The sequence below is a fragment of the Spermophilus citellus genome, assembly GCF_964194105.1.
Source record: "Spermophilus citellus genome assembly, chromosome: 1".
Classification (NCBI taxonomy): Eukaryota; Metazoa; Chordata; class Mammalia; order Rodentia; family Sciuridae; genus Spermophilus; species Spermophilus citellus.
The window spans coordinates 158,976,273-158,992,044 of NC_138182.1; the positions used below are offsets into that span (position 1 = coordinate 158,976,273).

At 48.4% G+C, this 15,772-nt stretch overlaps 1 protein-coding gene across 5 annotated transcripts; it reads left to right on the forward strand.

Moving 5' to 3' along the window:
• Window positions 1-3,606: 3,606 nt before the first annotated feature.
• B4GALT7 (beta-1,4-galactosyltransferase 7) lies at window positions 3,607-15,560 on the forward strand. Of its 5 annotated transcripts, none has more exons than XM_081275172.1 (7): window positions 3,607-3,773; window positions 5,419-5,580; window positions 7,246-7,608; window positions 10,382-10,607; window positions 11,683-11,766; window positions 12,091-12,195; window positions 13,323-15,560. In XM_081275172.1, exons 1-7 carry the CDS (start codon window positions 3,724-3,726, stop codon window positions 13,476-13,478), a joined length of 1,146 nt encoding a protein of 381 aa, XP_081131298.1. In that variant the 5' UTR covers window positions 3,607-3,723; the 3' UTR covers window positions 13,479-15,560. The 5 variants fall into 5 exon arrangements, with proteins under 5 accessions (XP_081131298.1, XP_081131300.1, XP_081131299.1 ...); XM_081275173.1 differs by having other exon boundaries at window positions 3,633-3,773; window positions 5,552-5,697; XM_081275175.1 differs by having other exon boundaries at window positions 3,633-3,773; window positions 5,552-5,697; window positions 12,107-12,195.
• The last annotated feature ends 212 nt before the right edge of the window (window positions 15,561-15,772 follow it).

Genomic DNA, 15,772 nt, shown 5'->3' on the forward strand with positions numbered 1-15,772 from the left:
AGTATGCAGACTTTTTTTGTTGTTATAGAGGTACACAATTTTTTAATTTTGTTTACTTATTTTTATGTGGTGCTGAGGATCAAACCCAGTGCTCACATGTGCAAGGCAAGTGCTTTGCCACTGAGCCACAACCCCAGCCCCAAGTATGCAGACTTGGGGTATATGTGTGTGTGTGTGTGTTGCTGGGAATTGAACCCAGGGCCCTGTGCACTCGAAGCAAGCACTCTACCAACTGAGCTATATCCTCAGCCCTCTGACTTTGTTTTGATAAATACCAAGGAGTGATATAGTTGGATCATAGGGAAATTCCATTTCTAGCTTTCTGAGAAAACTATACCGATTTCCATAGTGGCTACAGTAATTTACATTCCCACTAAATGTGTATAAGAGTTTTTATTTTCCTTTGCATCCTAGCCAGCATTTATTGTTATCTGTATTCTTGATTATCCTAACTGGAGTAAGATAGAATCTCAGTGTAGTTTTGATTTGCATTTTCTGGATGGCTAAAGATATTGAAGAGTTTTCTGTAGGTGTTGGTCATTTGTATTTCTTTTGAGGAGTGTGTGCAGTTCATTTGTCCATTTATTGATTGGTTTTTAAGAAATATTTTTTAGTTATAGATGGACGCAATACATTTATTTATTTATTTATTATTTTGATGTGGTCCTAAAGATCAAACCCAGTGCCTCACACATGCCAAGCAAGGGCTCTATCACTGAGCCACAACCCCAGCCCTTGTTGAGTTTTTCTTTAGTGTTGAGTTTTTTGAGTTAAAAAAAGAGTAAAGTGCTCAATCAGTGGTAGAGCACTTGCCTTGCATACGTGAGGCCCTGGGTTTGATCCTCAGCACCACATAAAAATAAATAAATAAAAATAAAGCTACTGTGTCCATCTACACTAAAAAAAATATTTAAAAAATAAATTTCAGCTTCAGAATTACAGAAAAACCTGAACATAGTTCTCCCTATTTACATGCACTAGAATGGTACATTTGTTAAAATTAGTAAGCTAATATTGATGCATTATTTTAAATTAAAGTTCGTGCCTCATGCAAATTTCTTCACCTGATGTCTTTTTTGTGTCCCAGGAAACCACCCAGAATTCTGCATCACATTCAGTCACCAGTCTCCTTAGACTTCTCTTGACTGACAATTTCTCAGATACTACTTGTTTTTTGATCATTTCTTGACAGTTTGGGGAGGTCAAGTATTTTGTAGAATTTCCTTCAACATGGATTCATCCCATTTTTCTCATGATTAGATGGGGTTATATCTTCCTTCCTTCCCTCCCTCCCTCCCTTCCTTCCCTCCCTCCCTCCTTTCCTTTTAAACCCAGGGCTTCATGTGTGCTAGGCAAGCTCTCCAACATTGAGCTACAGTCTCTGCCCCTCCCCCCACTTTATTTTGGTTTTTGGTGCCAGGGATTATATCCAGAGGCCCTCTACTACTGAGTCACACCCCAAGTCTTTTTTATTTTGAGATAGGGTCTCACCAAGTTGCTGAGGCTGGCCTCAAACTTGTGACCCCCTTGCCTTAAACTCTGGAGTCATTGAGATTATAGGCATTGGCCACCATGCCTGGCTCTCATCCCTTTTTAAAATTTTTACTTTGAGGCTGGGCGTGGTGGCTCAGCCTGTAGTCCCAGCGGCTTGGGAGGCTGAGACAGGAGGATTGCCAAGTTTAAAGCCAGCTTCAGCAAAAAGTGAGGTGCTAAGCAACTCAGTGAGACCCTGTCTCTAAATAAAATACAAAATGGGGCTGGGAATGTGCCTCAGGAGTCGAGTGCCCCTGAGTTTGATCCCCAATACAAAAAAAAAAAAATTTTTTTACTTTGAGATAGGGTCTCACTAAATTACCCAAGCTGTACCTGAACTTTTGATCCTCTTATCTTCCCCAGTATCTGGAATTACAGGTGTGCAGCATCATGCTGGGCTCTAGTTATAATTATTGATACATTTTAATTATTCATAATAGTGGGGTTCATTATGCCACATTAGTACTACTGCACCCAAGAAAATTTGATTGATTCTCCAAGATGGTTATAGGTTTTTGAAAGGAAAACTACAAAGAAGAAGTGTCATTCTCAGCATATCAAGGATACTTATTATCAACTTGACTTATAACTAGATGTTACATCTTAAAATTAGTTTACTTAAATTTTATGGGCTGGGGATGTGGCTCAAGTGGTAGAGCGCTCGCCTGGCATGTGTGCGGCCTGGGTTTGATCCTAAGCACCACATACAAAGATGTTGTGTCTGCTGATAACTAAAAAAATAAATATTAAAAATTCTCTCTCTCTCTCCCTCTCTTTAAAAAATAAATTTTTATATAAAATTTTATTTCTTGTGAGTGAAATCTGACACTAATGGGACTTCATTGTAATAACTAGCAGGATGCAGTGATTCCTGTCCCCTTTAGGAGGGTCCAGACTCTATATAATTCCATACTCCTGCTTCCATCATTGATTGACCTTAACTGGTCTCTGCAGGTCAGTCAAATCTAGGCTGAATTTGTCAACGTTCTGATGTAGGATGTAGTGTTCTGGGAAAGTCACAGGATGGGGAAGGTTGGGTTGTATGCCTTGGGGTTTGAGAGGGAAAGGTATTCCTGGGAATGATTAATTTCCTACCCATAGTAAAGTTCTCTCTGAGGCAGTGTACTTAAGATCACAGATTGTGTTTCGGGTGTGTGTGTGTGTGTTGGGGGGGGGGATAGATTATGCAACTAGACTACTTGATTTAGTTCTCTGTTCTTCAGTTCCCTTACCTTTTAAGTGGTGATAATGAATACCTACCTACTCAAGAACAGAATGAGATTCCAATAGTAAAAAAATTATAGCAATAACTACCATATATAGTAAGAATTTATTAGATGTTAGCTATTTATTAGGAAACAGTTTGCTTGGAAGAGCAGAAGAGATAAATCTCACAACTCTACTGCTCTATTTTTCCAGGTAGGAGGGGTGGGGGAGATAGCTTAATTCCACATTCTCTCATTCCCTTTTTCAGTTCTTAACTGCACCGAAGTACCCCTTTACTGGATGACAGCTATTAGTTACATAGCGTTGACTGCATACCCACCGCTGTACCAAATGGATTGCATTTTCTTCTTAACCCTTACAACCACCATAGAGAATAGGAACCCTTTATATGCCCAGATGAGGAAAGTCACAAAGAGACTATGGTTTGCCCCCAAGCACAGCTGAATTGGTAGAGAGGGGTTTCAAACATATTCAGTCTCTATTCAGAATCCAGTTCCTAACTACTACTTGGGAAGACTGAGCTGAGCCTTGTGTGCAGGAAGAACCTAACCTCCTGGACTGACAGCACACGAGCCACGACAATCCCCGCCTATATTCGGGAAGAGGAAAATGCACATTATCCCAAAGCGCCGGTTTGTAAGTCTGGAGCCTAAATCCAGTCCCAGACCAGTGACTTGTTGGGTAGGGTTTTGGCTTCTGGGGCCTCCGTTTCTCCCGGCGTCAAGGGAATTCCTGGAGGTAGTTGCCAGCGCCACGGCGGAAGCGCCCAGTTTCTCTGCCAGCAGAACCTTGGAGGCAGCGACTCCGGAGAGCAGACGGCGCGGCCGGAGTGTCGGACCCGGCGGACCGGGAGGCGGGGCAGGCGGGAGGGCGGGGCGGGAGGCGGAGGCGCCGCGTAGGACCCGGAGGCCGGGTCCGCGGGGTTGTGAGCTCGAGCCCCATGTGCAGCCGCCTCCCCACACGATGTTCCCCTCCCGGAGGAAAGCGGTGCAGCTGCCCTGGGAGGATGGCAGGTGAGCAGCGGCTGCCGGCTCGGGCCGCGACCCGCCGGGTGCTACCCCTTTCCGGGCCACCCCGCGGAATCTAGGGGGCTGAGGCCATCAGGTCTAGTTCTCTGCGGCTTTCTCTTGAGGGTCTGTGGCTCTCCCAATGGGTCTCTCTCTTTCCCTCTGTCGCTGACTCTCCCTCTATCTTCTTCATTGACCTCCCTTTGTGAATTTGTTTCCCTCCTTGAGAGTCTCTCATGTCTTTTCGTGTTTTTCTCCACTGGCCCATCTCCCAGTTCGTGTGCGTCTCAGACTCGGTGAACTTCTTGTAGTGGATCTCAGTCTCTGTTTTTCTTGGCCTCCTAGGACCTTAATCGGTTTCTTTGGTCTTGCCACCCCTATTACAGCCCCATAGCTTCAGGTTCTACCCTCTTTTCTTCGTGCTTCCCCATACTTTGCCCAGAAGAACATACCAGACAGAAGCTTCGTATGCACTGCCTGGTTGGCCACTGCCTGGCTTGTACTAGACACTTCCCACACAACCGTTAGTTCATTTCCTGTGCAGCTGTACTTGCATAGGGCCTGCTCCAAGTGTTAGGTGTGAGCGTGTCCCAGATCTTAGCTAATGATGTTTCCCATTAAGCAGAATGGAGAGAGCCATTTGACTGCCTACATTTTTGGGGGGATGTCCACAGTTCAGGCTTGAGATCCTCCCCAGAACACATGCTAGTGGATCTTTGCACAGTGAGTGATACTTCATTCCCTTTCTGTCTTAAATTTGTTAGGTGCCATAAGACTCTAGAATTTAGCGGCCAAGGTTCTTTTCTTTTTTTCCCCAAACTTGGTGCTGAAATGAATAGGAATATAATAGAAGGCATGGCCTATGGAGTCAGACCTGAGCTGGAATCCTGTTTAGTAGACAGGTGACCAGAAATAGATCACTTAATCTTCCTGATTTAGTCTTCCATCTCTGAAATGGGGATCATAATATCTACTCTACAAGTCTGTAGGAGGATTAAAGATCATATGTGTAAAACCCTTGTCACTATGCCTTACACAGAGAGGATAACAGTTCTAGTTACCTTTCACTTTTGAGGTGCTGTAGTTAGAGCAGCTGAGTATTCAAATATTGACCACCAACGTTTGTAGGAGGGAAGAAAGGAAAAGGAAAGAAGGAGTATTTCCATTTCTGGATTCCTTTCTATAACTGTGTCTATCCCCCTCCCCCACAGTTTCCTGATACAGTCTGTGCTTTTGACACAGGAATATAAGGATCCATGCAGCAAATTTAGGATAGTTTAGCAATTGAGTGTTGAGTCTGAAGTCATCTCTTAGTCTTGGGCAATGACTGATGGAGACAAAGTGTCATCTGAATTGCTCATCAGAGCCAGGGTGGCCTGGGCCTGGGAAGCATCTGGGATTGCAGTTCTGGATCTTGCCACCAGGTGGCATCAGCAATGACTTTGGGTTTCCATTGCTCTGAGGAAATGGGATTCTGGGCTCAATTTAGTTGCTAGTAGTTTGGGCCCTTAGAACACAGGAGGAGAGCACCACTGGAATGTGATCCTGGTAGAATGAGCAAGCTGGATAGAAGAAACAGCATGGGAAAGTGTGTGGAATGCCCAATCCATGACATACGCCTGGGTAATGGTCACTGCTTCTTCTCCAAAAGGAGGGATACTATCCCAAGTCTGCCTTCCCAGACTCCACCTCGCCCCCAGAGAAAGCCCAGAGGGCAAGAGAGAATCTGTAGAGATTCTAGCCTTCTCAGGCCACTTGCAAGACTGGGCTCTGTTCCTCCCCAGCGGAAACCACCTCCGCAGGACAATGGTGGGTAAGTCAGAAGCCCTGTGAGGATGTCCAACTGGTCCATCTCTCAGCTGCATGTGGGACCTGGGCCTGGCTTCAGGGCTGCTGGCTTCCAGGTTGGCAGTTTTGCCTCTAGAGAAAGGTAGGCATTGGTCTAGCTCTGGTGTGTGACTTAAAGCATGCCAGAACTGCTCTACCCCTTCCTTTAACTCAAATAGCAAACCCTTTGCTCTCTGACCTGTGTTGGGTCCACAGATATGAATCCTACCTGGTTTGACAAGTAGGGTCTCAAGTCATTACAGGTGAGTGCTTTAAACAGCAGTACTAGATGGCATGTGAAGACAAAAGAGGGAACCTTATAGGGTGGGGGTAAGATGGTAGGTGGCTATGTTGGAATTTGTCCTTGAAGAATCAGCTTGGGGCTTCTAGATAGATAAATGAAGAAGGGCATGTCAGGCAGGAGGAATGGTGGGGTGAGGAAAGTCTGGAGCAGAAAGGAATGTGGGCAGTGGAGAGACCCTAAGTTACCCAGGGTGAGAGTGAATGGTTGGGAGCAACTGAAGGTTGGATTGATTCACAAAAGGCTTTGACTGTGAGAGGGCTTTTCCTGTTAGGCCAAGCAGTTTGTCTTTTAACTTGTGAATAAAGGAAGATCATCCATAAAATTGAAGTGACCTGAGCAGGACAAGGACCAGATAAGTGAGAAGGATCACAAGGTAGACTTTACAAGGCCTGGTAGCTAATTCCTGATTCTTAGGTTATAAAGCAGATCCCATTGTAGATATTGGAGTGGAGGCCACAGGAATTATAGAAGCAGCTTCTTTCTTGGATTTCTCTGTTCCTTTCCTAGCACCCTCAGGAACTTCCAGAGGAAGAATAAAGGAATCAAGTGAATTCAACTTTTTTTTTTTTATACCTCCTAACCTAAAGGACAGTCTTCCAGCATTATCCAGTGTCTAAGATATTCAGCTGTTTGTCCAGTTTCTGAAATGAGCCAGAGTGTACCCAATTCTAATCTTTCTTTCCCTCTCTGTCTCTCTTGTTTCATGGGCTGACACTGGGACTGAAGATTTGAGACTCACCCAGTGAACTGCCACTGTCCATTTGGGCCTTGTATTGCTTTAGGGGCAGGTCTGATCTTACTAGAGTAAATATTGGTTGTTTCACATGGGATTCATGCCAGCATACATTGCTATCTTGGGGGACTTTCTGGTTAGCTCAAGAAGCAGGACAAAGCCAGGGTTTCTCCTGAGGTGAATGTACAGGGAACCAGGTTTGGAAGGCAGTGGGTTGCATCTCTTAAGTGGGATTCTTGCCATTGGCTTATGACATCAAACCACTGTCCTGAAAGGGCAAATAAGAGAGGCAGGGATTCCTGTCCCTGCCCTTAAGCTCATGGTCTGACTGGGATTCACTCACAAAGCAGAAAAGCATTGAGGAACTGGGGCAACTTTGTGACTTAGGAGTGGTTAGAGAGTGTCCCAGAGGTTGGGTGGCAGAAACTGGTCCTAGAGAGTTAAGCAGATTCTGATGTGTCGTACTACCATGAGCAAAACATTTAAGTTGCTTCTGTACTAATTCCCAGGTGCTTGGAATGTGTGCCCTGTGCATGGGGAGGCCAGAAAAAGGGTGTGTCAGAGGGCTCCATGTTGGCCCTGCCCTTCTGACCTCATCCCTGCTCTTGTCCCAGGTCTAGGTTTCTCCCCAGCGGCCTCCCCAGGAAATGCTCCGTCTTCCACCTCTTCGTTGCCTGTCTCTTATTGGGCTTCTTCTCCCTACTCTGGCTGCAGCTCAGCTGCTCTGGTGATGTGGCCCGGGCAGCCAGAGGACAAGGGCAGGAGACTCCGGGTCCATCCCGGGCCTGTCCTCCGGAGATGCCCCCTGAACACTGGGAAGAAGATGCGTCATGGGGCCCCCACCGCCTGGCAGTGCTGGTACCCTTCCGTGAACGCTTTGAAGAGCTCCTGGTCTTTGTGCCCCACATGCACCGCTTCCTGAGCAGGAAGAAGATCCAGCACCACATCTATGTGCTCAACCAGGTGGATCATTTCAGGTAGGAATCCCCCTCCTGACACAGTTCCCCATCACCTGGTGCTTCCCCTTGCCCAGGCCTCTCAGGACTCATTCCTAATCCATTGGGGTTAGGGGTAGAGGATGGGAGCTGATGGACCCCCCTTATTGGGTGTGGCAGGATTCTTTGGGGTGGGCTTTGATCTACTTTCCATTTTGGAAAGATGACTGTGGCTATATGAAATAAATTATACTGGGACAAGAGAAGCAGCTGTATACCGGTCATCAGAGGTGATGATAGCTTGGCCAGTATGGTACAAGGGGGTAGAGAAGTGATGTGGAGGAAGTACAGACAGGACTTGCTGGTGATAGGCTAGGGGAATTATGGAAAGGGAGGATCCCTCCATTTCTCACAGACTATCCTTATCCTAAAATTCTTGACCTTATCCAGCCTTCTCCCCTCCATGACCACCATCCATGCATCTCACATTCCAACCCTACCTCATTTCCTTTCAACTTACTCCCACTGTAAGACGAACTCCAGTGATTCCTGGACCCCACCCACCCCATGAATTCACAGATCCTCCTACCTTTTCACTGCCCACTCTCCTTGTCTCTACTTTCTCTTATCCAATCCTCCCTCATGTCCACCCTTAATATCTAGCCCTTAAACAGTGACATGCATGGCCATGCTGCTCATCTTCCTAACAAGAAGTCCCTGTGTCCTTCTGGAAGCCTTGCATTCTTGCAGTCCATCCATGGCAGCCTTCCAAAACTCCTTTTCTTACTCCTTCCTCATCCTCACTCTTGGCTGATGAATTTGCTTCCAGTTTGAGAAAATGGGAATAATTGAAAGAGACCTTTTCTGTTCTCGCCACCTCCACTCATCTTCCAGCTTCCTGCCTATTACTTGGGATGACTGTCACAGTCCTCTGTGGGGCCAGCTCTCCCAGTGTAATACTGGGTCCCTCTTCTTCCTCCCACTTGAGGACAGCACTCCAGTGGATGGCCCCCTTTTCTCCTGCATAATCAGTTTTTATTCTCTCTTGGAACATTCACACCAGCATACACACATACTAAGATAGCTCCTCTCTAAAAGGAAAAGAGGGAAAAAGAGAGTCCCTTCATCCTACATCCTCTACAGCTGTTACCCTACTTCTGTGCTCTCCTTTGTAACAGAACTCCTTCCCCTTCTCTTTCCTCATTTTCCTTTGAACCTGTTTCACTTAGACACCTCCATTGTGACACTGAAACTACCCTCCTTGAAATCACCAATGACCTCCACTTCATTAATGCCAAGCCTTTGTCCTGTGACCCAGCAGCATCTGCCAAGTGGATTATTTTTTCCTTCTTCATATGCCTCTGCTTGACTTCTGGGACAGTGCTCTCTGATTCTTCTCTGTCCCTGCCGGCGAACCGTACCTATCTTCTTTGCCAGTTCTTCCTCATTTCTGTGATGCCTCACCAGCAGTATTCCTTGGGAATCAGTGCTTGGATCTTCTTGCTTTCCTTGCTACAGTCTCTCCCTGAGGATCTCATTCAGTCCTATAGCATTAAATTCCTGCTGACTCTGAAATCTGCATTCCCAGCCTAGACTCCAGACCTTTTCCCTGAACTTCAAACTCCCACATCCAGACACTTATGCTCCCTCTCCAATTGCTGACTCAGAGGCAGTTTGAACTTAGCATAATCACAACTGAGTTCCTGATTATACATCCCAGACCTGTTGCCCCTGCCTCTTCTCCTTTTCAGGAAATGGAAACTCAGTGCTTTAACTGCTCAAGTGAAAAAGCCTTGGAGTCATGCTCACCTACTTTTTCTTAATCACATAGCATTCAATCCATCAAAACATCCCAGACCTGTTGCCCCTGCCTCTTCTCCTTTTCAGGAAATGGAAACTCAGTGCTTTAACTGCTCAAGTGAAAAAGCCTTCAAGTCATGCTCACCTACTTTTTCTTAATCACATAGCATTCAATCCATCAAAAATGCACCTCACCACCTCCTCTGCTCTCTTTAAGCAAAGCCACCTTCATCACCTCTTGCTTCCCGTCTGGTCTGCCTTCCTCTGCACTGCTCCTACAGTCTCTTCCCAATACGCTGACTGGAATGATCCCGCTAAAACAAGTCACAGGCCTTCATACCTCTGCTCCAAGACCTCTAGCAGCTCCCCGTCTCACCAATGTCGATGCCCCAGTCCTTGAATAACCTGTAGGCCCCATCCCCATCAACCCCTGCTTCATCCCTTTTCCAACTTCATTCTGCCCACATTGGTGTCGCTCTTGCCTCTGGCCTTGGAACTTACTTTCTCCTTTCCTTGGAGTCCTGTTCCCCCGGCTTTCATATGGCTCATTCTCTCAGACCTTTAGGTTTTTACTCAAATGTTGCCTGGTCACCCTGGCCCTCCCCAACAGCCCTAACAGAATAGCTGTCCCTGCCCCTGTACCCAGCAAGTTTCATCCTCCTCACCCTGCTTGACTCTTCCCACAGCTCTTATCTCTGTCTGCCTCCTTATGTATATACTTCTTGGTTTCCTCCCACTGGATTGTCAGCTCTTAAGGGGGGCCTTTATTTTCTCACTGCTGTATCTTCCAGTACAGTTTTGAGCAGTTTTAGCACACTGCAGGTGCTCAGTAAACACTTGTGCCCCAAATGGGGGGTTCAGCCCCATGTAGTGAAGTCAGTGCAGGGCTGAGGGTAGCAGAGGCCCCCCTGGGGTGGGGTATGTGTGGGGAAGAGGCTTTCATGCAGAGCTGGGGGCAGGACCAGGTGGTGCGCAAGCCTGCTATCCCTTGCCCAGCCTCAACCTCCCTACACAGGTTCAACCGAGCAGCACTCATCAACGTGGGCTTCCTGGAGAGCAGCAACAGCACAGACTATATTGCCATGCATGATGTGGACCTGCTCCCTCTCAACGAGGAGCTGGACTATGGCTTCCCTGAGGCGGGGCCCTTCCATGTGGCCTCGCCAGAGCTCCACCCACTCTACCACTACAAGACCTACGTGGGCGGCATCCTGCTGCTCTCCAAGCAGCACTACCAGCTGGTGAGGCCTGGCCCAGCCTGCTTTACTTAGAACTCGCCCCACCCTGGGGTGGAAGCAGTTGGCAGGACAGAGCAGCCTCCTGGGCCCAGCAGATGGAGGTCTGCACAGGCCTAGCAGGGGACTCAGCAGTAGCCAGAGACATGAGAGAGGATGAGGAATGAGCAAGTCAGCTAGCGAGGGCTCTGCTGTAGCAACAGAAACCCCCACGCCAGCTGACTTCAGTAAACTGGGGATGTGCTGGCCCTCACGTTTGAAAAGTGGGGGTGGGTGAGGGTCTGGCTTCAGGTGCACTTTGCCCACCTCTCAGCCAGTCACTGGGACTCTGTGTCTTTCTCTCTCAGCTTTGCCTTCCAGGCATTAGAGTGCAGTTCTGCAAGGAGGTTGTTGTAGCTGCAACCAGTGTTCCTTTAGGGCCCAAGCTTGTGGGAGATGGACCTGCTCCTTCCCGAAAAGCCCAGATAGGAGTCCCCAAGCACAACCTCACTGGCTCTTGATTAGTCTGTTCCTGAGTCTGTCACTGTGGTTGGGGGCACAGATGAGTGAGAAGAACTGAGTGGCTTGGGGCTAGGGCTCCCAGTCTTGTCTTTAAGCCATGGCCAAAGCCAACTTTATGCCCCTGAGCCAAATGCAAAAAATAGGTGTAACCACAGACCCCAACTGTCCCTCTCACACAGAGGAAGAGATTAGGTCAGAGCCATTTCAGGAGAAACGAGAGTAGGAGGGAATTGCAGAAATCAGTACAAGCTGGCATCTCTGCCCATCAGTAACCTCCCAGAGGTGTCTCCTCTGGCTAGTCAGACACTTTTGAGACTAATCTTCTCATCACACAAGTTCAGGGCCCTTTTAGAATGTTACAGGGACTGGAATGTACTGACTCCTCCTTTCCACCCTCCCAATACCACAGGGGTGGAGGGACCTGGAAGCCCTGGTGTTCATTCAGAACAGTCAGGGGAGGAAGAGGAAGGGGGAGCCTGGCTTCTCAGGCTTGGGCTGGGGTTTTTCTAAGTGGTAGGGAACCGAAGTATACCCCTGGGAGGAGGCAGCAGGTGACAGATGCTCCCTGTCTCTGTGTCAGTGCAATGGGATGTCCAACCGCTTCTGGGGCTGGGGCCGCGAGGATGATGAATTCTACCGGCGCATCAAAGGAGCTGGGCTCCAGGTAAGACTTCCTCCAGGGCCCTGCCACCTCCTCAGCCACTGTGGCTGCCCTAAGGTTTCCTTTTCTTTCTGAGGGGAGTTCCTGCAGTTTGGAGATTCCACACACACTGCCCTCCCTACCCCCAGTTCTGATCCCTGCCCTGAGTCGCAGTGGTCATTTTATCAGTCCTTTGTCCTCTGTACCTCAGTCTCCTCTCCTGCAAAATAGGAATACAAGCCCCTGCCTGTGGCCTCCTGGCAGGCAGTAGGACTCCAGAGGAACTAGTGGGGAGGGTCAAGGCTCCAGGAGGAGTGGCCTGACCCCCACTTCCATTGGTCTCCTTAGCTTTTCCGCCCCTCAGGAATCACAACTGGATACAAAACATTTCACCACCTGCATGACCCAGCCTGGCGGAAGAGGGACCAGAAGCGCATTGCGGCTCAAAAACAGGTGCTGACTAGTCTCCTCATCAGGACAGATAAGTGGTAATGTGGGGAGCCAACAGGCCCAAGCATTTCACCAAGTTCTGCTTGGGCCCCAGTGGCCTATTCTCCCCTGCTTGGCCCAGTCAGTCGGTGGACATTCTGCTTACAACCATGTCCTGCCCTGGTAGCTGCCATGAGCATCCTGGACACTGGGCTGCCTATCCATTCATGTAGGCTAGGGGTTGGGGGAGGCTTAGCTGAAGATACTGGAATCTGCTGAGTTCAGTAGTGCACCCCCGTAATCCCAGATTGAGGAGGCTGTAGCAGAAGGATCATAAGTTTGAGGCCAGTCTCAGCAACTTAGTGATGTCCTAGCTCAAAATAATAAAAAAGGTTGGAGATGTAACTCAGTGGTAAAGTACCCTGGGTTCAATCCTTAGTATAAAAAAGAAAAAAAGGGGGGGAGGTATCTACCACGCGGCCTGCGCAGTGGTTTCATTAATGAGGTTCTAGGCATTAAGTTAGTTAGAAGAGATCAAAATAAAACACACAAACCAGTACCTTATTTTACATTGCTAGGTCCGAGATGGCTCGCCTCCCTGGTTCCCGCCTCCAGCCGCCCAGCAGGGCAGCGAGGATTACTCTGGGCTAGCAGGAGAGAGAGAGAGCGAACACGCCGGGGAGTAGCCTTTTATTTGGGGGACAAGAGATTCAGGGGAGAATTCCATCCAATGAAGGTTGAGGGGGGGCTGCACTCCAAGGTCAGGGTCAGTGATTGGGTCTCCGGGGTCAGTGGTCACGCACACCCCCACACGGATGGGCTCTCTCATCAGGAAAGGGTCGGGATAGCTCCGACACAGCCAGAGCGCCTCAGGCCCTTAACGGGAGTCACCCAATCACGTGTCAGAATGGCTCCCCACATAGGTATGCCAGAATCCCTGTTCCTCACACAGCCTCTAACCTCAGAGGCATAATCATCCAATAGAAAAGTCCCAGGGTATAGCTGTGAGTAAGAGAGCTCACTTTCTGAACTTGGGGTTCCCTGTCTTACTGGGAATCACAGGATCTTTAATGTTGAGGCTCTGTGAGATCAGTGGACAGCTATCACTCATGAAGCCCTGAATCTGAGCCCATTTCTCCTTTCCTTTCCAGGAGCAATTCAAGGTGGACCGGGAGGGAGGCCTGAACACTGTGAAGTACCGCGTGGATTCCCGCACAGCCCTGTCTGTGGGTGGGGCCCCCTGTACTGTGCTCAACATCATGTTGGACTGTGACAAGACGGCCACCCCCTGGTGTACATTTGGCTGAGTTGGCTAGATAGTAAGGAAGCACATGCCTCTGGCCACATTGCTACTCAGGCTCAGGACAAAACCTCAGGCCTCAGACCCAGTTCCGATGAGATGTGGAGTGCCCTGAAGAAACAGGCAGCAAGCTCTGTGTTTGTAGCAGCTACCCCCAGAGGCAGGCCTACACCAGGAGAGGACAAATGCAGAGCCTGGATGCTGCTGCAATAAACAGTGATCAGAGAGAGACTAAAAAGTGGCTCCCAACTGGGACTCTCCACCCTGCCTCTCTGCTAACCCTGCTCTGCCTCCTTCATGTGCTGAGGCCTGTGGGCAGTGGGAGGGTTGTACAGGACAACCTCTAATCAGCCTTGAGTTTGTTCCTTCCTGCTGGACTGCCTCCTGCAGAGATACAATTTAGAAGCCAAGCAGCTGATGTAGATGGTAATTGTGATTGGGAGGCTTAGAACTTCAGAAACCAGAGCACAAGCACACAGAAAGCAACAATGGATACCAGCTCCCACTGGTTGTCACCATGCAGGAATGTGGGCCTGCCGCAAACAGATACTCTGATTTTTCAAAAGAACCTAGAATGCTGGACTCTTAAGCGAAATCTCCTGATTTTTAAATGATAACAGCTAATTGAAACTTGCAAAACGTATGACAGGCCAAACAAAATGTGTTGTGGACCACTGGTTTGTCACCTTTGGCTGAGGGGAAGGGAAAGAAGCAAAAGATGACACCTCTCAGTTGTCGAGGAATTGCTGGCAAGAAATTGGGGTAGGGGTTGGGGGTGGCAGGTCCAGGTGAGAAGAAAAGCAGAAGGCATGAGTTTCTTGTGCCACCCTTATCTCTAGGCTTTTGGGCTGCTTCCTTGATGCCCATCTGGGCACTTTCACCTACCTCCAGGCTCCATCTGGTTGGGCTCTGACTCTGGGAGGGTGCTTCATTCTGTCTCACAGAGAAAGAGCACCTAAAGAAGTAGAACCACAGGACTGGACTTAAGGTAGACAGGATCAGGGAGTGGTGTCTCAGGTTGAAGCTTGAAGGAGGGAGAATCATGATTCTGAGTTGGGAGGAAGAAGGTGGGGAGTGGAATAATCCCTGCAGTGTTCATAGCATGAAGGGAAATTTCCAGCAGTCTCCAAGGATCATTGACAAGGAGAGGTGAGGATAGGAGCCGGGGGATGTGGAATTGGGGAGTGATCTGGGAGAAAGCATTTGGAGGGAAGCCTGGTGCCACAAGGGGGGTATGAAGGGCCTTGCAAGGTAAATTGTTCATTCCAAACATTTGACCACCAAAATTTTGGGGCACAAATGAGAGGAGACTTGGAACCGTTAACATTGGTTTGTGTAACATTGGGACATGTCAAGTGCTGCAGAACAGATTGAGCTCCCAGAGTTGAAAAAGGTAGAATCAACAGTGCTGATCAAAAAAGACTCCTCCTCTGAGGATGATGTCAGGAGTGTTGGGTGCAGTTGTATGGCTTACGTACCACACAACCTGTATGTAAGTTGAGAGATTTAAGCAGAGATGGTTGGAGTAGAGCTTGAGGTTCTGAGACCTAGCTCAGAGCTGTGATGCTAGACTGATATTGTCCATTGATTCGACCTCACCTACTGTATTGAGCAAACAGGCCTGGACTCCAGGGCAAGCACGAAGTTAGGGATGAGGTGCTGTGTGCCCCAGTGTCCCAGCATCCCTCATCTTGGACTTGTATATAACATAGGCAGTGACACGTGGCTCATGGAATTAGTGGGAATGAATGTGATATCAAAGCCCCCAGCTCTCAATTTGGGGACGCCTTCCTTTCTACTTGCATTGGAGGAGTGGAATGAGCAGAAAGGACAAAAAGATGCCTTCACCTTGTGGGATCAGTCAACAGCACACATCCCCAGCAGGTGTGGTGGCACACACCTGTAATCCCAGTGGCTTGGGAGGCTGAGGCAGGAGGATCACAAGTTCAAAAGCCTTAGCAACTTAGTGAGGCCCTAGCAACTTAGCAAGACACTGTCTCTTAATAAAATATTTAAAAAGGGCTGAGGATGTGGCTCAGTGGTTAAATGTCCCTGGGTTCAATCCTTGGTACCAAAAAAAAAAAAAGAAGTACACACTTCCAATCTTGCACCTCTACACTCCCCCCGTGGCTGCTGTCATTAGCCCCCCAGGCCAGGTCTGATGTGGCCCAAATCTGCAGCCTTCCCTCACTTCCCATCCTAGGCCTCCAGCACTCTCCAGATGGGGAGAGGGCTGAGTTATAGTGAACCAAGGAGAGATGGCTCTGTCTTCTTCAGCACCTTGTTGGCATGTTTTCTGGA